The sequence below is a fragment of the Alexandromys fortis genome, unplaced genomic scaffold (genome assembly GCF_014885135.2).
Source record: "Alexandromys fortis isolate MF-2015 unplaced genomic scaffold, M_Fortis_MF-2015_v1.1 scaffold_73, whole genome shotgun sequence".
Classification (NCBI taxonomy): Eukaryota; Metazoa; Chordata; class Mammalia; order Rodentia; family Cricetidae; genus Alexandromys; species Alexandromys fortis.
The window spans coordinates 3,113,252-3,136,577 of record NW_026067959.1 but is presented as its reverse complement, the minus strand read 5'-3'; the positions used below and the strand labels follow the sequence as shown (position 1 = coordinate 3,136,577).

The 23,326-nt window shown below is 42.2% G+C and overlaps 1 protein-coding gene across 7 annotated transcripts in view; it reads right to left on the bottom strand.

Moving 5' to 3' along the window:
• Window positions 1-3,192: 3,192 nt before the first annotated feature.
• The window catches only part of Slc38a9 (solute carrier family 38 member 9), a 78,793-nt gene continuing 58,659 nt past the window's right edge, over window positions 3,193-23,326 (bottom strand). For 3 of the 7 annotated variants that reach the window (XM_050152784.1, XM_050152785.1, XM_050152786.1), the window contains 5 exons: window positions 21,911-22,017; window positions 15,680-15,793; window positions 14,284-14,432; window positions 11,861-11,950; window positions 3,193-10,977 (listed from right to left, as the gene is read on the bottom strand). In XM_050152784.1, the coding sequence (XP_050008741.1) occupies window positions 10,812-10,977; window positions 11,861-11,950; window positions 14,284-14,432; window positions 15,680-15,793; window positions 21,911-22,017 (626 nt within the window). In that variant the 3' untranslated portion in view covers window positions 3,193-10,811. Of the gene's footprint in view, window positions 10,978-11,860; window positions 11,951-11,970; window positions 12,137-14,283; window positions 14,433-15,679; window positions 15,794-21,910; window positions 22,018-23,326 lie in introns of those variants that run through there. The other 4 variants (XR_007593664.1, XR_007593665.1, XM_050152787.1 and 1 more) reach the window with 4 other exon arrangements.

Here is a 23,326-nt window from a genome sequence, read left to right as displayed (position 1 = left end):
AACAGGGGACTGATTAAATGACAAAGTGGCACATAATCAAACATTTCAAATATTAAATACATGGAAAATAATAAAGTACAGGCGGTGGTGGCGCACGCCTTTAATCCCAGCACTCGGGAGGCAGATGCAGGCGGATCTCTGTGGGGTCGAGGCCAGCCAGGTCTACAGAGCAAGTTCCAGGACAGGATTCAAAGCTACAAAGAGAAACCCTCTCTTGAAAAACTAACAAAAACAACAATAACAATAATAATTTAAAAATAACAAAATAGGGTAGGATAGAGTAAGAGTACTAGCTGATCTTCCAGAAGACCAGGGTTCAATTCCCAGCATCCACATGGCATCTTACAACTGCCTGTAACTCCAGTTCTGGGTCCTCTTCCGGCCTCCACAGATACTAGACACACACATGGTGCATAGGCACACATGCAGCAAAACACCCATACACATAAAAATAACAAAATGATCTTTACAGTATCAACATGTCACGAGGAACCATGTTGGAATGCCTTTTCCTGAAAGCCAAGATGCTAACCTGAGAGTCAAATTGGGGTTTTCTTTACTCTAATTTCTCTATTGAATTTTCTAATTTTTTTCTTTCTTTTTAAATGACATCTGCCCTGTTTATGTGGGGGGTATCTCAAAACAGTCTCCTGGAGGAGAAAGGAGGGAGAGGCTCAGAGCATTCCAAGAGAAACCCATTGTCGCCAAGCCTGACATGATGCTACCTCTTGGGGATGACTCCAGGTCCTGGAAGGTGGTTGGCCCAGCTGACAAATGTTTTGCAAGGGTGTCGTTTCCTGCTGAGCCTGAGCCGTGGATGATTATCCAAACAGGCATCCCATTCTGATCCCAGTGCTGTGTATGTAAGAATCTAGGTGGTATTCCAGCCAGCAACATTTCAAACATGCTGTCACTGGCTCTGCCACCACAGAATGTGCTGAGTCCCACCAGCATTGGCCTTGGGCAGCCACATGCCTTGGGAAATTCCTAGATAACTAACAAGTGAAATATTGCTTCCTGCTGGTGTGGTTTGTTAAGTTTTGAGTGTGCTTATTAATTCTTTCATCTGGGAATGCTACCCAGATATTCACTTGAACACATCTGACTAGTTCTTGGAAGCTTCTGTATTGCTTTGATACACAATTAGCACTTAAATCAGGGCAGGGAGTTAGACCCTGTGCGTGCTAGACAACTGAGCTTACCCCTACCTCTACTCAGTAGGATTAAGTAAAGCTGACTACCTTCCATACTTGGGTGAACCTCATCCAATCAGCTGAAGAAGACTGAGGTGCCCCATAGAATCCTGTCTGCAAAATAACCCCTGCAGTCAGGGGCCCTTGCCTGTTCTTCTCTCAGAGAAACCTACACTACAGGCTTTGGTCTTGTTGGCCCTACGACCATGAAATAACCCCACAGCCCCACATCTATGGCATGTCTCCATTTCTCCAGTACATTCCGGGTACTGTAGAGAGTTAATGCCTCATTTCTTCTTTGGATTCAGAAGGAGGCAGTAGTATATTCCTATCCTTTTTTGCATAAGAGCAATGCTTTCTCCAACAAAGTTAGGATTACATAGTCCTATTTGTGTGATGTAGTTATATCAGTGCTTTGCGTCCTGACTTTGCGATGTCACATTGCCTACTTACCCAAGAATGGCTGAACTATCAGCACAAAGGGGACAGGATTCTTCCAACTCAGTGTCAAGTTTCTGGGTTGTGAAGCGCCTCAGAAGTGGTCTGGACGTTCCAAAGATGGAATGATAGAACTAGTCCTGAAACAGTAATGGTGCAGTGTATTGGTTTAACAAGGCCCTAAGCATGTTCTAGAACCTTCTAAGCCCTGAGTTAGGAAGGGATGCATTACAACCACTTCCAGTGTGCAGAAGACCAAACAGAATCAGGAGGTCATGTGACATACGACCCTCTTCAGCTAGCCTCCGAGAAAGCCAGGACAGACACCGAGCCTTCTCTGATGCTGTTTTCTCGGCATGTGGACATGTACCAGTGAGCCCGCTCTACCAGGGGACTGGAGTGCCAATTCAGCATCTGAACAAGGACATTTATCGCCAGTGGGGTGTTTTGGTTTTTCGATTGATAAAAGACAGTGACAAATTGGTCATGGTCATTCATACCTATAATCCCACACTATTCCCAAAACGGAGGCAGACCAACGAGAAGAAAGGGAAATCTGGGTGGGAAGGATAACTGGCGAGTCTGAGGGTTGGGAACAGTGGGGACTCCTCCTAATTTTCTATACAATGGACTCAGAGCTTCTCTCTCTCTTTCTCAGTTTCTCTAAACCTTAATTCAAAGGGACCTTACTCTGGGAAGCAGTTTCCAATCAACCGCCCAAAGCCATGCCCATGTCCTCTGTGCATTCGCTCCTATTTTTTTCTGGGGCTAATCATAATATTAGCCACGCACCTGCCCATAATGAGTCCATGAGGCCTTGTGGACCACGGAGCTCTCTGAAAGGGTTTTGTAGTACAGACCGGAGAAGCCAGAAACATGTGTTATGTTCGATATATATTCAAGGTGGCATAGAATGTGGCTGTCACTCTCAGTGCTACTTGGAGTCAGGGTCTCTTTCTATATAGCCCAGGCTATCCTCCACACATAGCAATTTGTCTGCCTCAGTCTTCCAAACGGTGGGATTACAGTGGTGGAATGACCATGCAAATTTTATTATCGTTATTTTTTTATCAATTAATAAACACTGATTTTACAGGCAACCTGGTTATATAGTGAGACCCCTGCTTCAAATCCAAAACCAAAACCCCCTCCCAAAAAGCCATTAAAAACTAAAAGCACAATTATGTAATTTTAATTTTTTTGAAAAAAATTTCAATATTCATTTTCCCACACAGGTGCCACAGTGTGCAGGTGGGGGTCACAGGACAACTTTCAAGAGTTAGTTCTTTCCTTCCATCATGTGGGTCCCAGGAATCGAACTTAGGTTATCAGGCTTGGCGGCCAGCACCTTTATGTGCTGAGCCATTTCAATGGCCTGGAATTTGATTTTGGGACAAGGTCTCACTATGAAGCCATGGCTGGCCTGAAATTTGATATGCAGACCAGGCTGGCCTCAAACTAGGATCGAAGGCATGCACTACTATGGCAGAAATTTTGCTATTAATGTCAAAAAAAGGTATCTGCTGTTTTAAGTGATAACGAGCCCATGAATTTTTTTAAAAAAGGCATTTATTACTTTTACCGTATATAACACAATGCATTTCAACATTAGACAATATGGGTAAACAAAAGACAAGAAATAAAATACACCCAGAGGTAACCAGAGTTCATATTTGTTAAGCATCAAGCTCTTTTCCCATGTAAATGTTTAAACAAAGGTTTTTAATTTCACACGTTTACCTTGGACATTACAAATATCTTTCCTGGCATTTGTTACACACTTGTGAAGTTAAAAAAACTACACGGTATTCCTGTCGGAAATTGATCCGTCTCATTTTCCCCATTAAGGTGTATGGAGGTGGGCTTTCGTGTGTCCACATTGCAGCTGTTCACTGGGTATTGGTTAGAGTAGCGTGTGTAACCAGCATCACAGCACACGTTTACAGCTTCTGTGTCTCTAGAAAGTCTCCCACGGCTATTTATGGGTGAATGTTGCCCCATGCCTGCTTTACGTTGGCCTGCCTTTATGAACGTGCCTTTCTTGCCAGGTCACGTGAAGAGACGCGTGCGGTGGTTTTGTTTCGTACACCTGATTGTGCCGAGCCTGTTTCCGAGGCTGATCTGGGTCGTGGCCTGGCCACTTGTTTGTTCTTGAGCCGTCTTCTCTTCTGTTAATTTGTAGTTTTCTGTTTCAAAGCCCGTGCCCACTTTTCCACTGTGGTGGGGAGGATTTCGCCGGGAGAGGCCCAGTCTTTCTTAGACTAAGCAGGGTTCTAGTGGCACCGGGAACAATGACACTGTCTTTAGCTTCCAAACCAAGGACCGTCAGTACACGTCTCTGGCTCTGGGCCTGTACGGCACTGATGAATAATAAAGATTATTTATTTGAATCAAGTTTTAGTTTCCTCTCTTCCGAGAATGATGTGAATTTCCAATTAGTTTTCTAAAACAGTTAATCCTCTAAAGCTGATCCTAACTTTAATAGAAGCATTCTTTACTGACGGAGGCAGAACACAAAGAAATAAATGTGACCTTACTTCAATGTCACCTTGGAAGCTGGCTTGTGGTGCCGGTGCCTAGAGCCCAGTAAGCTCCTCCTCCACAGACAAATCACTGTTTGCATATTAGTACTCAGAGAAAAGAAAGGAAAAGGAAAGAAAAGCTAGGTGTGGTAGCGTCCACCTGGAATCCTTGCACTCTGGAGACTGGCGGGAGTGTGCCACAGTGCGAGGCTAGGCAGGGCTACACAACCCGACTCTGTCTCAGAACAGTAAAACAAAACACATAGTTTTAAAAAAAAGAAGCTTGTAGAACTCACACCATGGCACAAACTCTCCAACCTGAAGAAGGAAAATGTCCTATCTACATCCCAAATTAACTATTTCTAGATTGGCATCTAAGCTTGTCCTTCCAGAAATAAAAACTCAGGCTTGGTAAAAGTTCTCAGCCAGGTGGTTGTGGTGCACGCCACAGAGGTAGATGGATCTCTGCTCTACAGAGCAAGTTCCAGGACAGCCAGGGCTATACAGAGAAACCCTGTCTCAGAAAAAAAAAAAAAAAAGCTCTCCAGGTAGCAGGGAAACTCTTGGATGGTGCCCATCACTACCCTAGTTCCTCACATTTCCCACCTGTCCCAGACGGTCTCGAAGCTAACACAGCTACATCTGGGTTCCTCATTTGTATGAGCTACTTCCTAGCTGAGGTTCCACATTTGATGTGGGAGTGTCATATATCAATCTGTTGATTTCATTGGTTAAGTAATAAACACACTGCTTGGCCTCATAGGTTAAAGCATTGGTGGGAGGAATAAACAGAATAGAATTCTGGGCAGAAGAGGAAGTGAGGTCAGACTCTGCTCTGCTTCCAGAGAGACCGGACAGCTCTGCTCTCTGGAGCAGAGACACCATGATGGAAGGAGGCTAGAATCTTCCCGGTAAGCGCACCTTGGGGTGCTTACACAGATCATTAGAAATGGGCTAGTCCAGGTGCGAGAATTGGCCTGTAAGGGCTAGAGTTCATGAGCCAAGCAGTTCTTTAAATAAATGCAGTTTGTGTGTTGTTATTTCGGGCATGAGCTAGCCAAGCGGCCGGGGTGTTGGGGACGCAGCCCCGCTGCTCCTATTTCAACACACATTCTGTGTTGTTCCTTAAAGAGGCAACTCCAAACTGTGTAGGTGTCAGCTGGTGTAAAGCCTGGACCTGTCCCTGGAACCAAAGGTCTTTTTCGGCCGGGCATGGTAAGATCTCCCTGTGCTCCTGGCATTTAGGAGCTGGAGGGAGAGGATGCAAATCTAGGACATCCTTGGCTACACAGAGAGTTCAAAGTCAGGAGGACCCACGAGAGCCTAAATAATAATCATGATGATAATAATAAAATAGGAAAAGGCATCTATCTTAACCGTACTGAAGATTCACAGAAGGCAGGTGGCTTCCATCATGGCAGTATGTATACATATTTCTACAAATCTTTGTCATGATTTATCTCAGACATTGCTTAAGGAAAAATTTGCAATATAAACAATAAAGCGACAAGGGAAGTGATTCACCTAGAAACCCATCATTACTCCAGCAGGTCACGCACCAGGTCATTTGTTCTTCTTTGGGACCTTCTGGTTTTGCACAAATCATTTCAGTGCTAGAGTTGACCTGGGATGTAGAAACACAGCTCGCAGCCGGGCGGTGGTGGCGCACGCCTTTAATCCCAGCACTCGGGAGGCAGAGACAGGTGGATCTCTGTGAGTTCGAGGCCAGCCTCCTCTACAAGAGCTAGTGCCAGGACAGGCTCCAAAACCACAGAGAAACCCTGTCTCGAAAAACCAAAAAAAAAAAAAAAGAAACACAGCTCGCTCTGGGAAGCCCCAACCTATCTATCCCACTGGCCTTCTACACTCAGCTCCTCCAATCACATACCACAGGCCTCGACGAAGACAGGGCACCGAGAGGGCAGAAGCTGGGTACTTCGGTGGCATCTAAGGAGGGTGACTCAGTTGCTGGGCCACTGCTGGGACCACACCTTGCCTGTTCACCACAGCACGCTCAGTGCTTAGCACAAGGTCCGGCATTCGGTAAGCACTCAAGTACTGAATGATTAATCTGGAACCTGACTGACCCAATTCTTTTTCCTTCTGGAGTGCTGGGATCAGACCCAGGACCTCGTGCTTACAGGCAAGTGTTGTACCACCAAGGTGCCCCTCCAGCACCCTCATGGGGGAGGAGTCTTAGGAAAACCCTAGATAATAACATCTAATAACATTTCCATGTCAGTGGAATCCTGACTAGTTGACTGAACAAGCGCATCCTGAGGCCTGCTATGACTAAACATTACTGGCCTGCTTGGGATTGAGAGGCAGAGGGGAGTGTCTGAGGGAACCTCCTCATTCCTACTCTGGGACTATGAGGCATAGTCCAAGATAAACAGAGGGGCATTATTACTTTTTACAAGTCTTATTTTAACTTTCCAGAAGAGTGGAGAAATCAAGAAAAAAATTATATTTGGTGGGGGGAAAAGTAATCTAAAGAAGCCAGAAAATTAGGGTGCTTTAATAGTTTCAAAGCTTCTGGAAATTACGATTTTTTCCCAAAGCTTTTGGCCAGAGACTGGGCACCACTTACCGAGAGCCACGGTTTACGGGATGTCACCTTAGGTTTCAGTTAATGTGCTATAGGCTTTCCTAGAAGATCGTCACTTTAAGGAAGGCGCCGTGTAGTCTGATATGAGCCAGAGGCACAGTCACTTGAGAATGCAGAACCAGCTGCTTCTGCTTGTGGCCACTGCTAGGAGGCAATAGGATTTCCTAGCCAAAGTCTCCTAAACAAAATCCCAGAGATACTTGTTTTCAAAATAATTCTGATTTAATTTCCTTTTTTCTATAAAAAGACAAATCACATATCAGAGAACACTGTTTGGATTCTGAGGTTCCTATCAGAGCTGTTTTACAATACGTGTTTATACAATCTTAAGTGAGGTTGGCGGCGACAGTGAGAGCGGGGTCAGCCGAGCCAGTGTGTGTGTGTGACATCGGGGATTCATTTCACTCTGGATCACAGGCTGGTGACACACGACGCTTAGGCACCAGCTAGACTTGGGTTTGTTTTTGAACATTCAAGTTGGTATGAAGTCAAGTTAAACACAAAACCCAAATCACCACCGACTTCTAAAAAGCAACATGTCAATACTGGGTAAGGAAAACAGGCAGCACCGTATTCTCTGCTTTATCACCTGTGGGGTTTCGGTGAGAAATCTCCCCGTGGGCTGATGGGTCTGAACACTTGGTCCTCAACTGGTCTGGGGACCCACTCTGTGGTGGAAGTCCTGAAATTTAGGAACTGGAGTTCTGCTGGGGTGGGGTGGGCTGTGAGTTTCTACCTCTCCCCCTCACTCCGTGTTTGCACTCCTGGTTTTCTACGTGCAGAGGAAATGGGATTTACCGGCCCTGCTCTGTTGCTCCTCCGTGCTGTCCTGACCACACCGACTCCCTCTTTGGAACTGGAAGCCAAACAGACTCTTGCTTCAGGCCATGGTATTTTATCACGGTAACAGAGACAAAGCAGAACACTATCATATCAATGAATGTAAACATTTGACATTTTGAATATTCATATTAAGGAAATTAAACATTTGAAGATTACAGACTCTGTCTGTAGCACCCAGTGTATTACTAATTACATCTCATATTAATTATGCTTTCTGTCCAAGAGCCATAGGAGTTAAATACTTTAGTGTTAATAAAGAAGAAAAAATAATGCAAAAAGAAGCAAGTAAGTGTCACAAAATAAGTTTTAGAGAAAATTTGCCCCAATAGAAGCAAATACCTGGAACACATCATTCTATTAGCTGGTGAGCAGAGTGAGCGTAACTTTGGGGAGTTGCCTCTGGACAGTCCCTCCCCATAATGTCACGGGCTCCAACAGTCCCCACCGTCCCCGCGTGCTGGTGAGCACTCTTTCTTCCCTAGACTAAAAGCCCCTTGAAGATGCATGCTTTAAGACATGGCTTTAGCTCCTCCAAAGTCATGAACATTGACCGTTCAATTATTTACACAGAACAATTATGGGAATGACAATTAAAAACACACAAACATTTTCGTGGTAAGGTTCAAGTAGAAGCAGAAAACAAGCCCACTGCGACAGTCAACAGCTGCGCAGGGCTTATGAAACACACTTGATGTAAATGGAGCATTTCCCTTTAAGACAGTAGCTTCCAGCGGGCGCATTTACTCCTTATTCCAAACACATTTTTGGAGTGTGCTGATGGCAATGACTGCACCATCACCCACAGGTATAAATCTTATCCCCATTTTTTTCTCCTTCCCGCATAGGATTTCTCAGGAAGACCCTTCAAAACAATTCCTTCTATATCTTAGTGCCCTCAGCTGTGTGTTAAAGAAGCTAAATCCGAAGGCTGACCACATCAGAGCAAAAAGCGAAAGCCGTTTAATTAGACAGTTCAGGAGAGGAGAGGAGAGAGAGCAAGTCAGACTAACTGCGTGTGAGTTCCTATAGCGTCATTCTCGGCAGGACACGCACACTCATGAGTCTTGACTCGGCTAAGTGACAGGCCAAAGGAGTCTCCAAAAGAGACTGAGGAGACAAAGCCATCTGGCTCCTCTAACAGGGAATTAGGAAGTCTAAATGATCAAATCTCTTTTAGAAAACAAAAGCATAAATCCACATTCTTTTTTGTCCAGAGAGTAGCATCCCCTGCCATACTCCTTTTATTTATGAAATAGGCAAAACACATCCAATCACCCTGACTGCTAAAGCATAGCACATCTTTGATGTGTTAAAGCACTCAGGAATGCCTTTGTGGAAAAAGCAATGACGGTGGTTTCTAAAGTTCTCAAAGAGAGAAGAAACTACCACGAACATACAGAGATTAAGTCGGAACATCTCTCAAAGCACCCATCTTTGACGCAAATGCCTCTGAAGAAAGCAAGTCTGCAGTCAGACGGTCCAAAGGGCTTCTGCAGCTCTTTCTGCTAGCCAGCGCTTCGGGGACTGGCTCCATGATAAATGGGACTAGGCTCAAAGTTCGGGTTATTAGCTGAATATTAAGGTTTGCAGAAATGAAATGACATAATGTCTGAGATTGGTTTTTAAATATGTCAGAAAAGAAAAAAGCGGGAAGGAGCAGGTGAAGGAAATTCAGCTACGTCTATAATTACCAGACCCGGGGATGGGTGGGCGGAGTTTTCCATATTATCCTATTTGTGTATGTACCTGACAGTTCTCATAATGAGACTTTAAAAAGTGTTAGGAATGACAGCTTCTTATAAACACAGATCTGTAACTCCAACAGGACATAAGCCATGCTGAAAGAAATCAAAGCTGGTCTTAACTCTGGAGCTCCTAACTAGGTTTACAGAAACCATTTCACCTGCTTTTCCCCAAGGACGGACACGACACAATCTTCACACTCCTCGGAAGTGGAATTATGATACATTTTTAAAAATTTAGCCCCAAATTAGAGCGCTCTAAATGTCAGTAGTTTTGGGTGGAGCACACACCGTGTTACACGGAAGGCAGACATCTGGATTCTCGCTCAGCTTTCAGGTCAGAAGGGAAATGGGAAGAGTGTTAACTCTAGGACCTGGGTTTCCTTCTCAATCTTCTTGTCAGACAGAAGTTTTTCTTGTGCAGACGACATTCTTCCCCTCCCACTAGAGGAATGGTAGATGGTGTCGGCCCCTGTAGGTCACACCTGGACCAGAATGGCTCAGGGTACCCTGGGCGGAGTCCCACCCTTTCTAGCTATTCCCTTGTTCTTCTGAAGGGCCTCACATGCTGTCCCTCACGCTTTCTTCATTAGGCTTCACGGCAGTCCATGCAACGCTCAAAGACACGAGAAGAGTCCCCTGGGTCTGTGGGGACAACAGCTTTTGTTCACGTGTAAGATCTGGCTTGGGAACTGCAACCTCAATCTAGGTCACTGGAACTGGATTAGACAGCAACCACCTCTGCACAAGTTTATCTGATACACGCTTTCTTTTGTTTTTCTCTCGGTGTCTTGAGACAAGGTTTGACATGGTTAGGCTGGTTTCACACTGGCCATGAAACTGAGGGTGGCACAAACCCTGGTCCTCTTGTCCCCACCAGCTACCCACTGGGCTTATTTTACAGGCGTCTTCTGGGACTGATATCATTGACATTTTTTTTTTTTTTTTGTTCTTCAGATGAAGTATTTAGTTAGGAATTCATTCAATTAATAATGATGCCATGGAAACTTCTTTTAAAATGAGGTATTTGTTTTACTGTTGGAAACAGCAGCGGTCTGGGTAAACTGAAGAAATGGTCCAGCAAGTGAGAAAGTGGACGAGAGGACTCTGCAACAGAAATAGGACCTGACAACATGTCGCCTGGACCCAACCCCTGAGATTCCTAGCTGTAGGCAAAACACATCCACCTACCTTATACTTATCAACAAAAAAACCAGTGTGATTCCTTCTATATTTCTACTTGGATGCCTGGGATGGGGTCCCCGAGAAAGGCAAAGGTGAACCATCCGCATCATCCCTCCCTGCTCCAGTACAAAAATAGTTATCAGCAGACCAGCGTTTCCCTCGCTTTCAGCCGTCTGAGAAAAACGCTTAGAATTACAGCAACGACAGCATTTTCAAGTTCTTTTATGCGGAACCGTTGCCAAGGTTCAGAATACCACGAGAAATGGCGGGAAAACAGTTTTCACATGAAAAACTGAGCAAACAGGTTCGCCAGGCCCAAAATGATGATGAAAATGTGAAAGACTAATTTAGGCCATGTCAGACGCTCTTCTTGGCGGAGGGAAATTATGTAGATGAGAGAAGGGTATATGAACACGAAAGCCAGGCCACATGCTGCTCCCGAGTACCTGCAAAATGAAAACTTGCCGCGTTAATGCGCTTGTTGCATTGTGGATGACCTATAATTAAGGTAAATACAGAATAATTTAAATAAATTAAATTGTACTCAGTCTCATTTTGCAACAAAATTTGTCATTGTTACTGACATTTGAGTTTAAAACTTATTACATTTGAATTTAATAAAAATATTATTTCCTACTTGCTTTTATATCTGCATGGCAAACAGTTTTTATCCATTACTTATATCTCAGAAACATCTGGAGACAGGCTTTCATCTTGATCTGTTTTATAGACTAAGTTGGCACCACAGAGCACTTTCTTCTTTTATTGCCTGCTACCTTCTTAGGAAAGGTTCTTCACAAGTGACTCAATCTGATGTCTATATTGAGGAAGACATCAGATTATTTTGAAGGCATTTCACTCTGTCTGTTGTTCATATCAAGGAAGGCCTCAGATTATTCTGAGCGAATTTTTAGTGACAGTCTGAATCAACTTTATCCCTACTGCCTTCGATCTGCCACAACATTTCCCCTAGTTTTGATCTAATCTCGCTTTTTAAGTAGAAACGTACTTAGAGTTGGACATGTTATTGACCTATAAGGACTTCCTAGGCATACCTAAGAAGTCATGTATATTGAAAATAATTTTTCATTTCAGATAAAAGGAACACAATGGAAAATGAGAAAGGTAAGAAGAAAGGAAAGGTATCTGAGGGACGGTGGGGCTCCTAGAGCTGCTTCTCTACCAAAGATCAGCAAAAGTGCAGTTTATTGAGCACCCGCAAACTGCAGGACGTACACGGGAGCACCACCAGTATTCAGCGCTCAGAGATTCATTCAGTTAGAGCATCAGCAGCAACAACGGCAACAGAGCATGTGTGCACAGCTGTACCTTATGATCCCGCCTATGTTTGGGTAGAAACAGGCCATGGTCACTCCAGCTCCCACAATAATTAAATTAAGAATCAGCACATGGAAAATGCTAGAAGGTAAAAGAGAGTTTATGTGAAAGAAAAGACATAAAATAGGTAAGTTATAATCATTTTTTAGGACAATTAAAATCCATTCTTTTCACCTTTCAAATGGTTGTCTTTGATTTGCCAACAACACTGAAACACACTGCTTAGTGCTGGTGAGGAGAAAGTGAAGCCGGCCTTTTTATCCAGCTCTATAAAAAGGCAAATTTCACAGGTACAAATTAGCAGTGTGCAGTAGACTGCATATTGTATCTATAATTTTACTTGTGATATCTTGAGAAAGCAAAAGCATGAAGAAGTCTATTAAGGTACTTATAAAAAGTAAGAAAATTATAGATTAAGAAAATCAATAGTTTACCTGAAAGAATATAGTAAAAATTATTAAAAATAACATCATTATTTATGTAGATAAACAAGAATTATGTAAACAATTTGGAAAAAAGCTAGTTAGATTTTCACTAAACAAGAAAATCTAAAGAAAAAATTAGAGGGTAGGAATCTATGGGACGAAGAGCAGAGTCAGGCAGACGCATGGTTCTCCTGCCTGAGTCGAAGGCTGGTTAGACTCTCACGTGGTGAACATAGAATATTCGAAATGCGTTAAATCAAGATGTGGGAGTTAGCCAATAGGAGGCCACAGCTAATGGCCAGGCAGTGTTTAAATGAATACTGTTTCTGTGCGATTATTTTGGGTGTAAGCTAGCGGGGTGGCTGGGATGAAAAGCAGGCCCTCCCCACTTCTACAACAGTTTACATTAAATATTGATAATGTACCTTTCAAAATGAAAGCTACTGGTAATACTCAATAAAGCTGAAGAATATAAAGAAATCTTGAGTTCAAGACCATCATGCACTGTCTGTAGAATATGCAACTACAGGGGAAATGACAGTGTGTTCTTGTCAGAGGGAAGAAACATAACTTGAGCACAAAAGGGAATTCTCAGACTTTTTTACAAGAAGAAAAAACACACTAATAGCCACGATTAAAACAGCGAACCCCCCCCCCCCAAAGGAAAAAAATGAAAAAGAAAGAAAGCTGGGTGGTGGTCTTTAATCCCAGCACTTAGGGAGGCAGAGGCAAGTGGCTCTCTGAGTTCAAGGCCAACCTGGTCTACGTAGTGAGTTTCAGGGCAGCCAGGGTTGTTACACAGGGAAACCCTGTCTCAAACAAACAAACAAAACAAAGCAAAAAATGGTCAAAGACAAGAGGGCTGCATTAGCCCAGAAATATTTCATCTCACCAGGTTTACTTTATTTTGGTGAAACAAATACAGTAGAGTTAATGGAGTAACAAACAGAAACTCTGTATTTTCTGAATGCCAAAGTTCTAGGATATAAGTGTTACGACTGTGGCTTGCTACTCATCAATGTCGAAGAGGACACTGTATCAATGTAGCAAGAATACCTGGTAGCTCTTGACTTGAATTGTTTCATGAGGGGACAGTCTGCAAACAGGAACTGTTACCCTTTTTTAGTATGTTAGCATAAATATAATGTTTTCCTATATTATATTCATAAATTTTCTTTCTTTAAAATATTCCACTCACACCTACAATCCCACCATTTGAAAGGTTGAGGTGGGGTAATGAGTTCCAGGCTAGCTCTGGCAACATAGTGATACCCTCACCCAACACCTCCACTCCCAAAGCTAATATATTCCCAATAAAATATGGCTGGGTAGTTTTTGTAACATTTACTGTAAGGGTTAACCAGGGGATTTCGAGACATCTTCAGGGAATCCTGAAAACACAATGATGTTCTGTGGAAATTTCTCTTGGATCAGGGTAACTACCTGAACAGATCTTATTCAAAAGGATGCACAATTCCTTTAGGCCCTTCAAGAGGCTAGAATTGCCATAGCAATTCAAACTTGCTATGTATGAAATAAGAACTTGAACTCATTCTCCACCTCACCTTCAACTCTACACAACTGAGCATTTCTGTAGAAATGTACAGCTATTAATAAACATATGTGTATTGAAATCAGTAAGTAAAAGTATTGGCTCTCTTGAGCAACCCAGCAACATAGGTTCTAAGTGCTATGCACTTCTTAGCAAGGTGTCCTTAGTAGCAGTTACATCCTCACATAGATAATAATAGACAGCAGAGCTAACTGACTCTCCTGGAAGGGATGGACACCAGATTGTCCCGGTCAAGGGAGTGGCATCTCTATTTAAAGCTCTTCTGGGAAAAGGACCCTGTGATCTATCCTTAGTAACCACTTTCATTAGGCAAAATTGTTTTTTATAGCAAAAGGATCAGTCAAACTTTAAACTGACCTGTTTGCACAGTCATTTGTTGCTTGGCACATCTTGCTGGCCAAGAGAAGAACCCTTACCTAGGATAAACGTCACCGAAGATATGGCCCAAGAGCTGAACACGGGCCAAGTAGCCTAAGAGTGGGTAGACGGTCATCATCTGGAACAGCAGGAATATCCTTGCAATGAAGGACAGGATGTCACCGCTAGGGAAGTTGTCTAAGAAGTTCTAGTCCAAGAAAGACAATAGAGTCATGTCAACACTCAATGCAGCACATTCAAATCCACATTTTCTGCTTACTGTGAACAAGGCAATACCCGAAGAGCGGTTTATGAACTGATGCCAATCTGCTTGCTATTTGTCAGGAGGTGAGTACAGAAACCGAAATTACATATTTAGAAACTGATAAAACATCGGAACTGGCATATTCTTTTTTATAAAAATTCTGGTCTGAAAACGACAATGTTTAAACAATAAAGAAGACCTTGTTCTTCACAACAGACAGACCAAGAAGCACAGCTCTAAACAGTTCATATGCAGTAAGTAAATTTGCTCCTGATTTATTAAAACGGCATTGGATCTTTCCTATCGTTCTCCTGCTTGGCCTCCACTGACACCAGCACTTCAGAGTGTGCACGGTGAGAGCGCATTGTCACCTGGTGCCAACAAGGCTTGCAGCTAACGCTAAGTAGGAAGGATTTACTTTTACACGTTGGCTCGTTTTCTTCATTTCGGTTTGGTATCTGAAAAGTTAATTAACTCGGAATTACATTTTCCCTTCCAACTATGAATACCACACATATTCCTATTCCCAGGGGAGTCAGCTTTATGTGGGGTTATTCATACCAGGGAAAATTGCAGCAAACACTTGGCTGCCAAAGAACTTCCCCAAACAACACAATGAAGAGGAGAACATTTTCAGCTATCACACACAGAGAACACTACTATCAACACTGCTGAAACACACCTTTTAACTGGCTTAAAACATGATCACTGGACTCCTAGCGGGGTTTCCTCTGGCTAGGAAATCACCCGTGAAATGCTGTTCTTCATGAGAAACTCTTTAGTACCCAAGATGTTACTATGTGTAAGTTTCACTGCAACTGCTTAGAGAAGGATTTCTCTTACTGCTCCCCAGCTCTCACGTTTTAATAGCTAAATAGTCTGCCTTGTTTTGCTCCTTTTCACTCAGTCTCTAAACTAGAGTCCATAGGTGAATCAAAACCGGTTCATCCAGGATGTTTCCACAAGTAAGCTGTGGAAAATAAGGACTTCAGTGGATTCTAGGCGGAGGCTCTAGAAACCCACGTGAACACTGGTAACTGGTGTACACAAAGAGAAGTGTGTGTACGTGAGAGCGGTCACCTGGGCACACAAGCTGCAGAGTATGCAAAGCTTACTCCAGAAGTTATCAAATGGAGCCTGCATGTGATGTTACTGGATGCAAAGTCACACAGGCGCACACAGTGCCTTACCTGCTCAATACAATCTTTGGATAATGGAGGTGAAGGAAATGAGGCAAAAACCAGGAAACCAATATAGAGATAAGTCAGCGTCACCAGCATATAAGCAATGCACAGGTCTCTCACCTATAAATAAACACAGAATAAAATGCTCACTCAGCATGAAGACATCTACAGTAAGTCTACTTAAACATACTAAGGAGTCTGACAAATAAATAAATCCAAATTTATATTCTTATTTTGTACGTGTTTGTATACTTCCTACCTAATTTTCACAGAATGCAATTATATGTAGATATACATATATCTATATATACGTATAATTACTCTTGTTAGTTTTTCTTTATAACTTGTCTGGAGTATGTAGACTAAGCTACTTGACTTTGGCAGTTAATATAAACTGTGGTTCTAATTTAATTTCAAAAGGTAATGCTTGCCAAATTAAAAAAACTTAATTATAATAAAAAAGACAACAAGAAAGTATAAGCCACTTTTGGTTTGACCTATGAAATTTTAAAAATTCTTTTTTAGTAAATTAGCTTATATCATCAAAGTATGCGTAGGCCACGGGAGTAGAGCATATTAAAATATGTTTAATAAAAAAGGAACACCAGTTAAAGAGTAGACAAGTACACTTTAAAGACAAGCTTTGAAAACTTAAACAGTAAACAAAAGGACATTTAAAAAGCAGCTGTTCAAATAGCAGTCCAAAGCTATTACCGGAGTCAGCAAACAAACACATTATTAAATAAAGCGGCCTACTTTCTTCCTCTGCTGTTCCCACCCTCCCAGTCCTGCAAAATAAAAAGCTCCAAGAGACTGAGAGCAGCCAGCTGTTAGATCCAAACACAGCAGATTCCACAGCTGGCAAATGCTCTCCATTACCACTTAAGTTACAGCCAAACAATTCAACACAACTAAATTGAAGCCACAGGCCTATTCATTTGAGATAGAAATGACGCGAAAGCTAGGAAAACAGATTAGAAACAAATTATACGCAGTTTTTAAGTTTGATAACATAGTAAGAGTGTTCAGACACTTGGAATTAGGGACCATTTTGGATTTTTCTGGATGACTCCTAAAATGGGCTGAAGCAACAGCAGTGCTTTATAAACTTGAGATTCATAAATCTGGCTCAAGAGTAAACAAGAACCCATAAGAGATCTTAAAGTCAGGTCAAAACTGACATTCAGTTAGAAAACAAACCAGAGATTCAGTATCAGAGATGAGACAGTGGGCAGGCCTCTGAGCTAGACGTTTATGCAAATCAGTATCAGCTCTTTCAGATCTCCCTGAGAGTTTAAGAAAGGGACTTGAGATCTTTTCTCTTAGTTCCTGAAGCTCCACGACTCAGTTCCAGTTCCGGCTAGCATTCGGTTTCCCCTGGGGTTGTGTCTCACTCTTGTGTGGGATGCGCAAAAACAAATCAAGAAAGGCCGATTTTCATATCAAAAAGCAGTTGGCCTCAATTACAACATTTCAAAGGCATTCCAGTCTCCACCTACTCGAGCTGGCTCGAGAATTAAGACAACCTCATTCAAAAAGTGATTTATTATCTTGATGTGTGTGTATGTGTGTTTGTGGGTGCACGTGAGTGCTGGTGCCCAAGGATACCCCTGGAGCTGGAGTTACAGGTGGTTGTGGGCTACCTAATGTGGGTGATGGGAATAGAACCCCGGTCTTCTGAGAAAGCAGTATACGCTCTTAATTGATAACCATTTGGCCAGCCCAAAATAGCCCCCTTAAGGAAAGAAAATCTTGGGGGGCCAGGGAAATGAGGCCTGGAGTTCAGCTCTCCATAAGCCCATGGCAGTAACAAGTGGCCTGTAATTCCAGCCTTGGATGGGAGAGATGGGATCCCCAGAGCAACGTGACTGGCAGGACCTGTCAGATCCGTGGGCTCTGGGTTTGACTGAGAGAGTCTGCCTCAGTGAGGCAGTAAGAACAATTGAGATGATTCCCAACTTCAACCTTGGCCTCCACATGCCCATACATTTGCATAACACACACACACACACACACACACACACACACACACACACACACAATGGAAGAAACAGAAGACAGAGAAAGCGAGAAGGGAAGGATTTCACTGACAGTCTGTAACTCACGTACTATCTGACTGTATTACTCTAGTCCAGCTTCCTGAAAAACATGTACCTATGTGAAATTTCAGGAGACGATTCCAAGGCTAAGGCGCCAGGGCCTCCCAGCAAAGCAGTTCCTCCCTGCTTCTTCCTTCTCAGAGCATTAGCCAAATGCAGTAATGCGCATGTTCTAATAGCCATTAACTTTTACTATAAAACAATCCACTTAAGAGACTTATTACTATTATTTATTTTTTAAATTGTGTGTGCACGTGCGCGAGCACACACGCGTGCACGCACACAGGAGCCCAGGTGTCCACAGAGGTAAGAAAGGGGGCTTGGATTCCTTGGAGCTAGACTTACAAGTAGTTGTGAGCTGCCCAATGTGGGTGCTGGGAACTGAATTTAGGCTCTCTGCAAGAATAATTCACACATTTAAAGGTTGAGTCATTGTTCCAGTTCCCAAAATAATCAATTTTTTGAAAAAGTTCTTGAGTGGAAAGATGTCCCTTGACATTAAAAAAGATTAAAAAAAATAGTCAAGTTTAATAGTTACTTTATCATAAATTTTTCTCTAGATAGATTTACACCACTGGGCTATGAGGTGCTGGAGACAATGATTGTGTCTCTTTTGTCTTATATTCCCAATGCCTAGGACAACACTGGACATAGCAGGAACTTGTAAGATAAGATGCAGGCATGACCTGGCAGCCAGCCTACCTGGTACACTGTGTTTCTGAACAAGAAGCATGGCACACCATGCCCCAGACGTTGGCACACTGAACTCTGGAGTAGTTGGCCGTGGACACGCCTGCGCTCTCCGTGTCTCTCCCCATAGAGACCCTGGTGCTCTGAGCGCTCACCATCCAATCCGAGGTAACGTGCTAACCAATCACAGTCCATAGGCTTCCACTGTGTAAGTAGTCGCTCACATGCAAAAAAGCACCTGCTGTTCCCTGAAACTGTCTCGAGTGGTTCTCCTCCATGCCCTTTACCCATCTGGGCATTGTGTGCTTTGTCAGGCAACACCCTGGTAATGACGGCAGGGACTCAATACAGATAAAAACACACATCTGTTAACTACTCCTAGATGCCAGCATCTGTGCGAGGCGCGGCCTGCCATCTCATCTGGGCCTCAGAAACCTTCTAATGTAGCTGCAGTCCATTTCCTCACAGATGAGCGTAAGTCACAAAACTTACATGGTGAGGAGTTTGGTGAAGCCAATATCCAGCTTCCAAACAAGGTCTTTCTGGTGCCAAATTGTGTGCACTTAGCTACAATGATGAAACGTTTACTAGGTTCTGTGTATTTAAGCCATATTTAACAATGAAAAAGAGAGGCAAAAAAGGAGTAACAAAGACTTGAACATGAAAGCATACTAGAGAGCCCGCGAGGACAGCTCTGTTAGGTGTGCTCAGCACTCACTTACAGCCCGGCAGGAGCCGGGGGTCTGTTTTCCTACAGAAGCACTGATGAACAAAAACGATGCTTTTGCTTTCAAGCAGCAGAGGCCCAGCAGGATCTGGGAACTATGCCACCCAGGAAGAGCCTGCTCATACTGGGGGCTTGCTATTCTTTGAAGCCCGTGTTATCTCTGCACTGGACCCAACATGCAGCTTCCTAAAATCCTAACTCAAAGAAAAGGGTAGGAGAAGGGATCTTCTGGGAAATTCGGTATAATGACTATGATAGTTGCTCTCTGTAATCCCAGCAATGGGGAGATAATGGAGAATCAGGAGTTCAGAGTTATCCTCAGCTACGTAGTGACTTTGAGGTCACCCTGGGCTACACTGAGACCCTGTCTTAAAGGTGGGGGTTGGGGAGAAAGGCTCTAAGCAAAGAGTATGTTTAAAAAGAGACAGAAGCACAGTATGAGGTGCTAATACGTCTGTGTCAAGAAGCCTTCACCCTACTCTGCCTCATAAATAAGCAACGTCTGGAAGATGAAGAACTAAGGACAGGTAAAACGTCAACTCCGAACAAGGACTTAGATTTACAATAAAGTCAAAAGTAACCCTGAGAACACATCTGTTTGTCAAACACAGTTTACTTGTTCCATGAACTGTTCACAGTGAAAATACTACCCTGTGGAGCATTCCATAAGAAAAATGACAGACAACAGCCACACAGATCTACCCAAACTTTTCCATAAAAGCTTCTGATGTGTACCCAAGCATCTACAGACCCAGACAAGAAGAAAAAAGTAACAGCACATGGGACAGAAGACATGCTGAATCACTTTAAAGATCAGAGCTGGGTAACTAAATCAACAACAAAGCTGCACAGAAAGCTCTGCAAAGGCCTGACCCAACAAGAACTGTCAGGACGCGTGCAGTCCACATACCCACGTAGACTATGGATTTTGATGATAAGCTCATTGTCAACCCCCTAATGTTTTCCTGGTCAAGGGTGCTTTAAGGAATAGAAATGGTATATGGTTTAGAGCTACATAAATAACGTTACATTTAGTGACAAAAGTTCAGAAAGGGACGTCAAACTTGGGAAGCTGGGCCATCTGGCCAGTGCAGCTGGTGAGGGCTTCCTGACCCTTCACAAGTACCTGGGAGAGACGGGCTCAGGTCCAGCTTCAGGAACACTGGTGAGAAAGACCCAGCCTTCTACTTTCAAATGTCTTCACAACTCTCAGATTTTCTGACTCTAATCCCCCCTAAATTTTGTATCTCACTATTAACTAGACATTTTAAGTTAAATTATTTAGTAAAAGTCCTTAAAAGGTGTAATTATTAGATAACTCAAATAATACAGTATCTGTTTAGCTTAATATATGCCAATATAAAAGCCAATTTCAGTATAAGCAAGACTATATATTTACATAAATCTAGAGTGGTTAGGATGCTGCTGGCACATAGCACTTCAGAAATGTTCATTTTCTTCATAGTAATTAACACTTACAAATAAAGTACAACTGCTTTTTACAAAAAAAAAAAAAAAAAAAAAGTAGAGCAGGGCCAGCAGTAAGGCACTTGCTGTGAAGCCTCATGACTTCCGCTGGGTCCCCAGGACCCACACGATGGAAGAGCTAACTCACTGCCCAAAGTTGACTTCTAACCTCTAAGCGTACATGGGACATTTGTACACACACAATAACAGTTGTAGAAAACTAAAACTAAAAAAAAAAAACTTTAAAATTTAGACCATCACTTCCTTTGCAATGCATGACGACTTGCTTATAGACTCATTCATAAATAAGCTTATGAAAACCAACAGACTTAACATGGAAAGCAAAAAAAAAGAACACAAATGAAGAACAATATCATCTTGATATTGATCTAACAGTATCAATAGACAGCACTTTATGTGTAATGTTAAATTATGAGTAACTAAGAATAAATGTACTGCTAAGTAATATTTCTATAGTTTTAGTAAACGGCCAAATCTAATTCACACAGGGTGCACTTATTCCCATTAGGGCATTTACTCAAATGTAGATTTTTATATATGCCGCCTTGGTACTTCCTAGTGAATTAGTCCAAAGGATCACAATATAATCATTCCTCATTGACTCTGGCATTATCATTTACATGCAAGTAACACAGGTGCTCTAGTTTCTTACAGTATTCAAAAGCTATATCTTTATATTTAAAGTTTCTTAATGATGCCATATAATTCATTTTTCAAAGCAGAAGTGACAATTTTCATTGTAGCACTTGGGCCATTTATATTTAGTGTAATTATCAATGTAACTGGGTTGAAATCTACTAGCTTGCTATTTAGTTTTTTTTCCATATGTATTTTTTGTTCCCCTTTGCTTGTCTTCTTTATTATTCTCATTTATTATTATTATTGGAGTGTTATTAGCTATACCTCTTTTGAGAGAGAGAAAGAGAGGGGGGAGATTCTCTACAGCAGTCTGGGTCTGTGGGTCAAATCTACACCACCCATTTGTTTATCTATTGTCTGTAGCTGTTTTCATGCCACAACAGCAGGACTGGGTAGCTGTAACAAGAACATATAGCCTGCAAAGTCTAAAAGAGTTATCATCTAAAAGTTTCATATGCTTGACCACTGATCTATAATTTAATCTTAAAAATTAAGATGCAAAAACAAATTGCAAATAAAATAAAAGTGCATCAAACACTGGTTGGAGTTTACCCTTAGGAAATGTCAAGGCCAGTTTCTCAGTTAACTACTCACATTATTTTCCTGGTTCTTGTTGTTTTTCAAGAGTGTGATAATACAATTGTGGATAAAGAAAGCAAGAGTGAGCACTCCGGTCAGCTGTGGAAACTCAAATCTTATCTCTAGGAGAAAAAGAAACAAAAATGACAAGCAGAAAATGAGTATCATCATTCACTAATCGTCAGTTTTCTCTTATATCATCACTACCATCATCATCATTGCCCCAGGGAACAAGAATATTCAAGCAATTATGAAGTCCCTCAAGGTGAGCGTTACACTTAGTCAAAGCATTTGGAAGAGGAAGAAATGGAATTAAGGATGTACATTCTGTGACTTCCTCTCAGTTATCCCTAGCTGAGGTCCCACAACTAGATTTAAATTCAGGGTCTGTCTAGGACTAAAAAAATCTTCCAATCTCCTAATACCTGAGCCTGCCTGGAAAGTTCCTCTGGAAAAGAAATCACAGAGGAGAGAAACAGCTACGTAAGAGTCTTGGGTGACAAGTCTACATGCATATCATAAAAATATTCCTGGTTAAACTGAGATACAGTTTGCAGTGGGATACAGTATTTAAAAAGTATGCTGTTGAGATTTAACACCAGGACAAATGTTGGAGTCAAGCAGCATGTCAAGTCTAATTTGCTTTTGTTTTTTAAAATACACATAAACAGCTGTACATGATGTGCTCAAGAAAAGACGTTGATAACAATGGCTATCTCTGGTTGACAGGGTTTATTTTAAATATAGCCATTTAATTATCTATAATAAATACAGTTATTTAAAAAATAGTATTCTATCTAGAACCACTGTTTGGAGGCAGGTAATAAGGAAATGAAACGATTAGCTAACGTAGAACCAGGCTACAATCTACTTAGCAGTATTGGTAGGTCTAGGCAAAGCAAGTGGCAAAGTGGAGAGCCATCTCAGGGACAGCTTGGGGTAAAGATCAGAACCGCAGCAAAGGTCTACTGGCCCTTCGCCGCGCTGTGTCAGGAAAGGAAGTGTGGCCACTAAGAATCAACCGCCAGCTCTAAAGAAAATCAGAAGGCAAGGCCAATAAAAGTATATGGTTTTGCTTCCTTTCTGCTTGCTTTTTCTCACTGTCTCAGCCTCCTGAGTTCAATACTGAGGTTACAGGCATGAATCACTATGCCTGGCTTATTCTGTTTGCTATGATGTTTCCTGTCTGTCAGCTTTCATTTATATTTTTTTAATCTGTGAATGCAACTCACAATATAGGCAAATTCTTCCTGTTAGTTTTTGAAAATCTTTTTTTTTATTGTTAATCTTTCTAATACACCCAATAAACTGAGATCACCGCTAGTTAACAACGGCATTACACATAACGATGACAAAAGCACTATTTTTGAAAATGATGACAAAATCATGTGCAGATGGATTTACTTGCTGATATTTTTAACAGAGGAATAA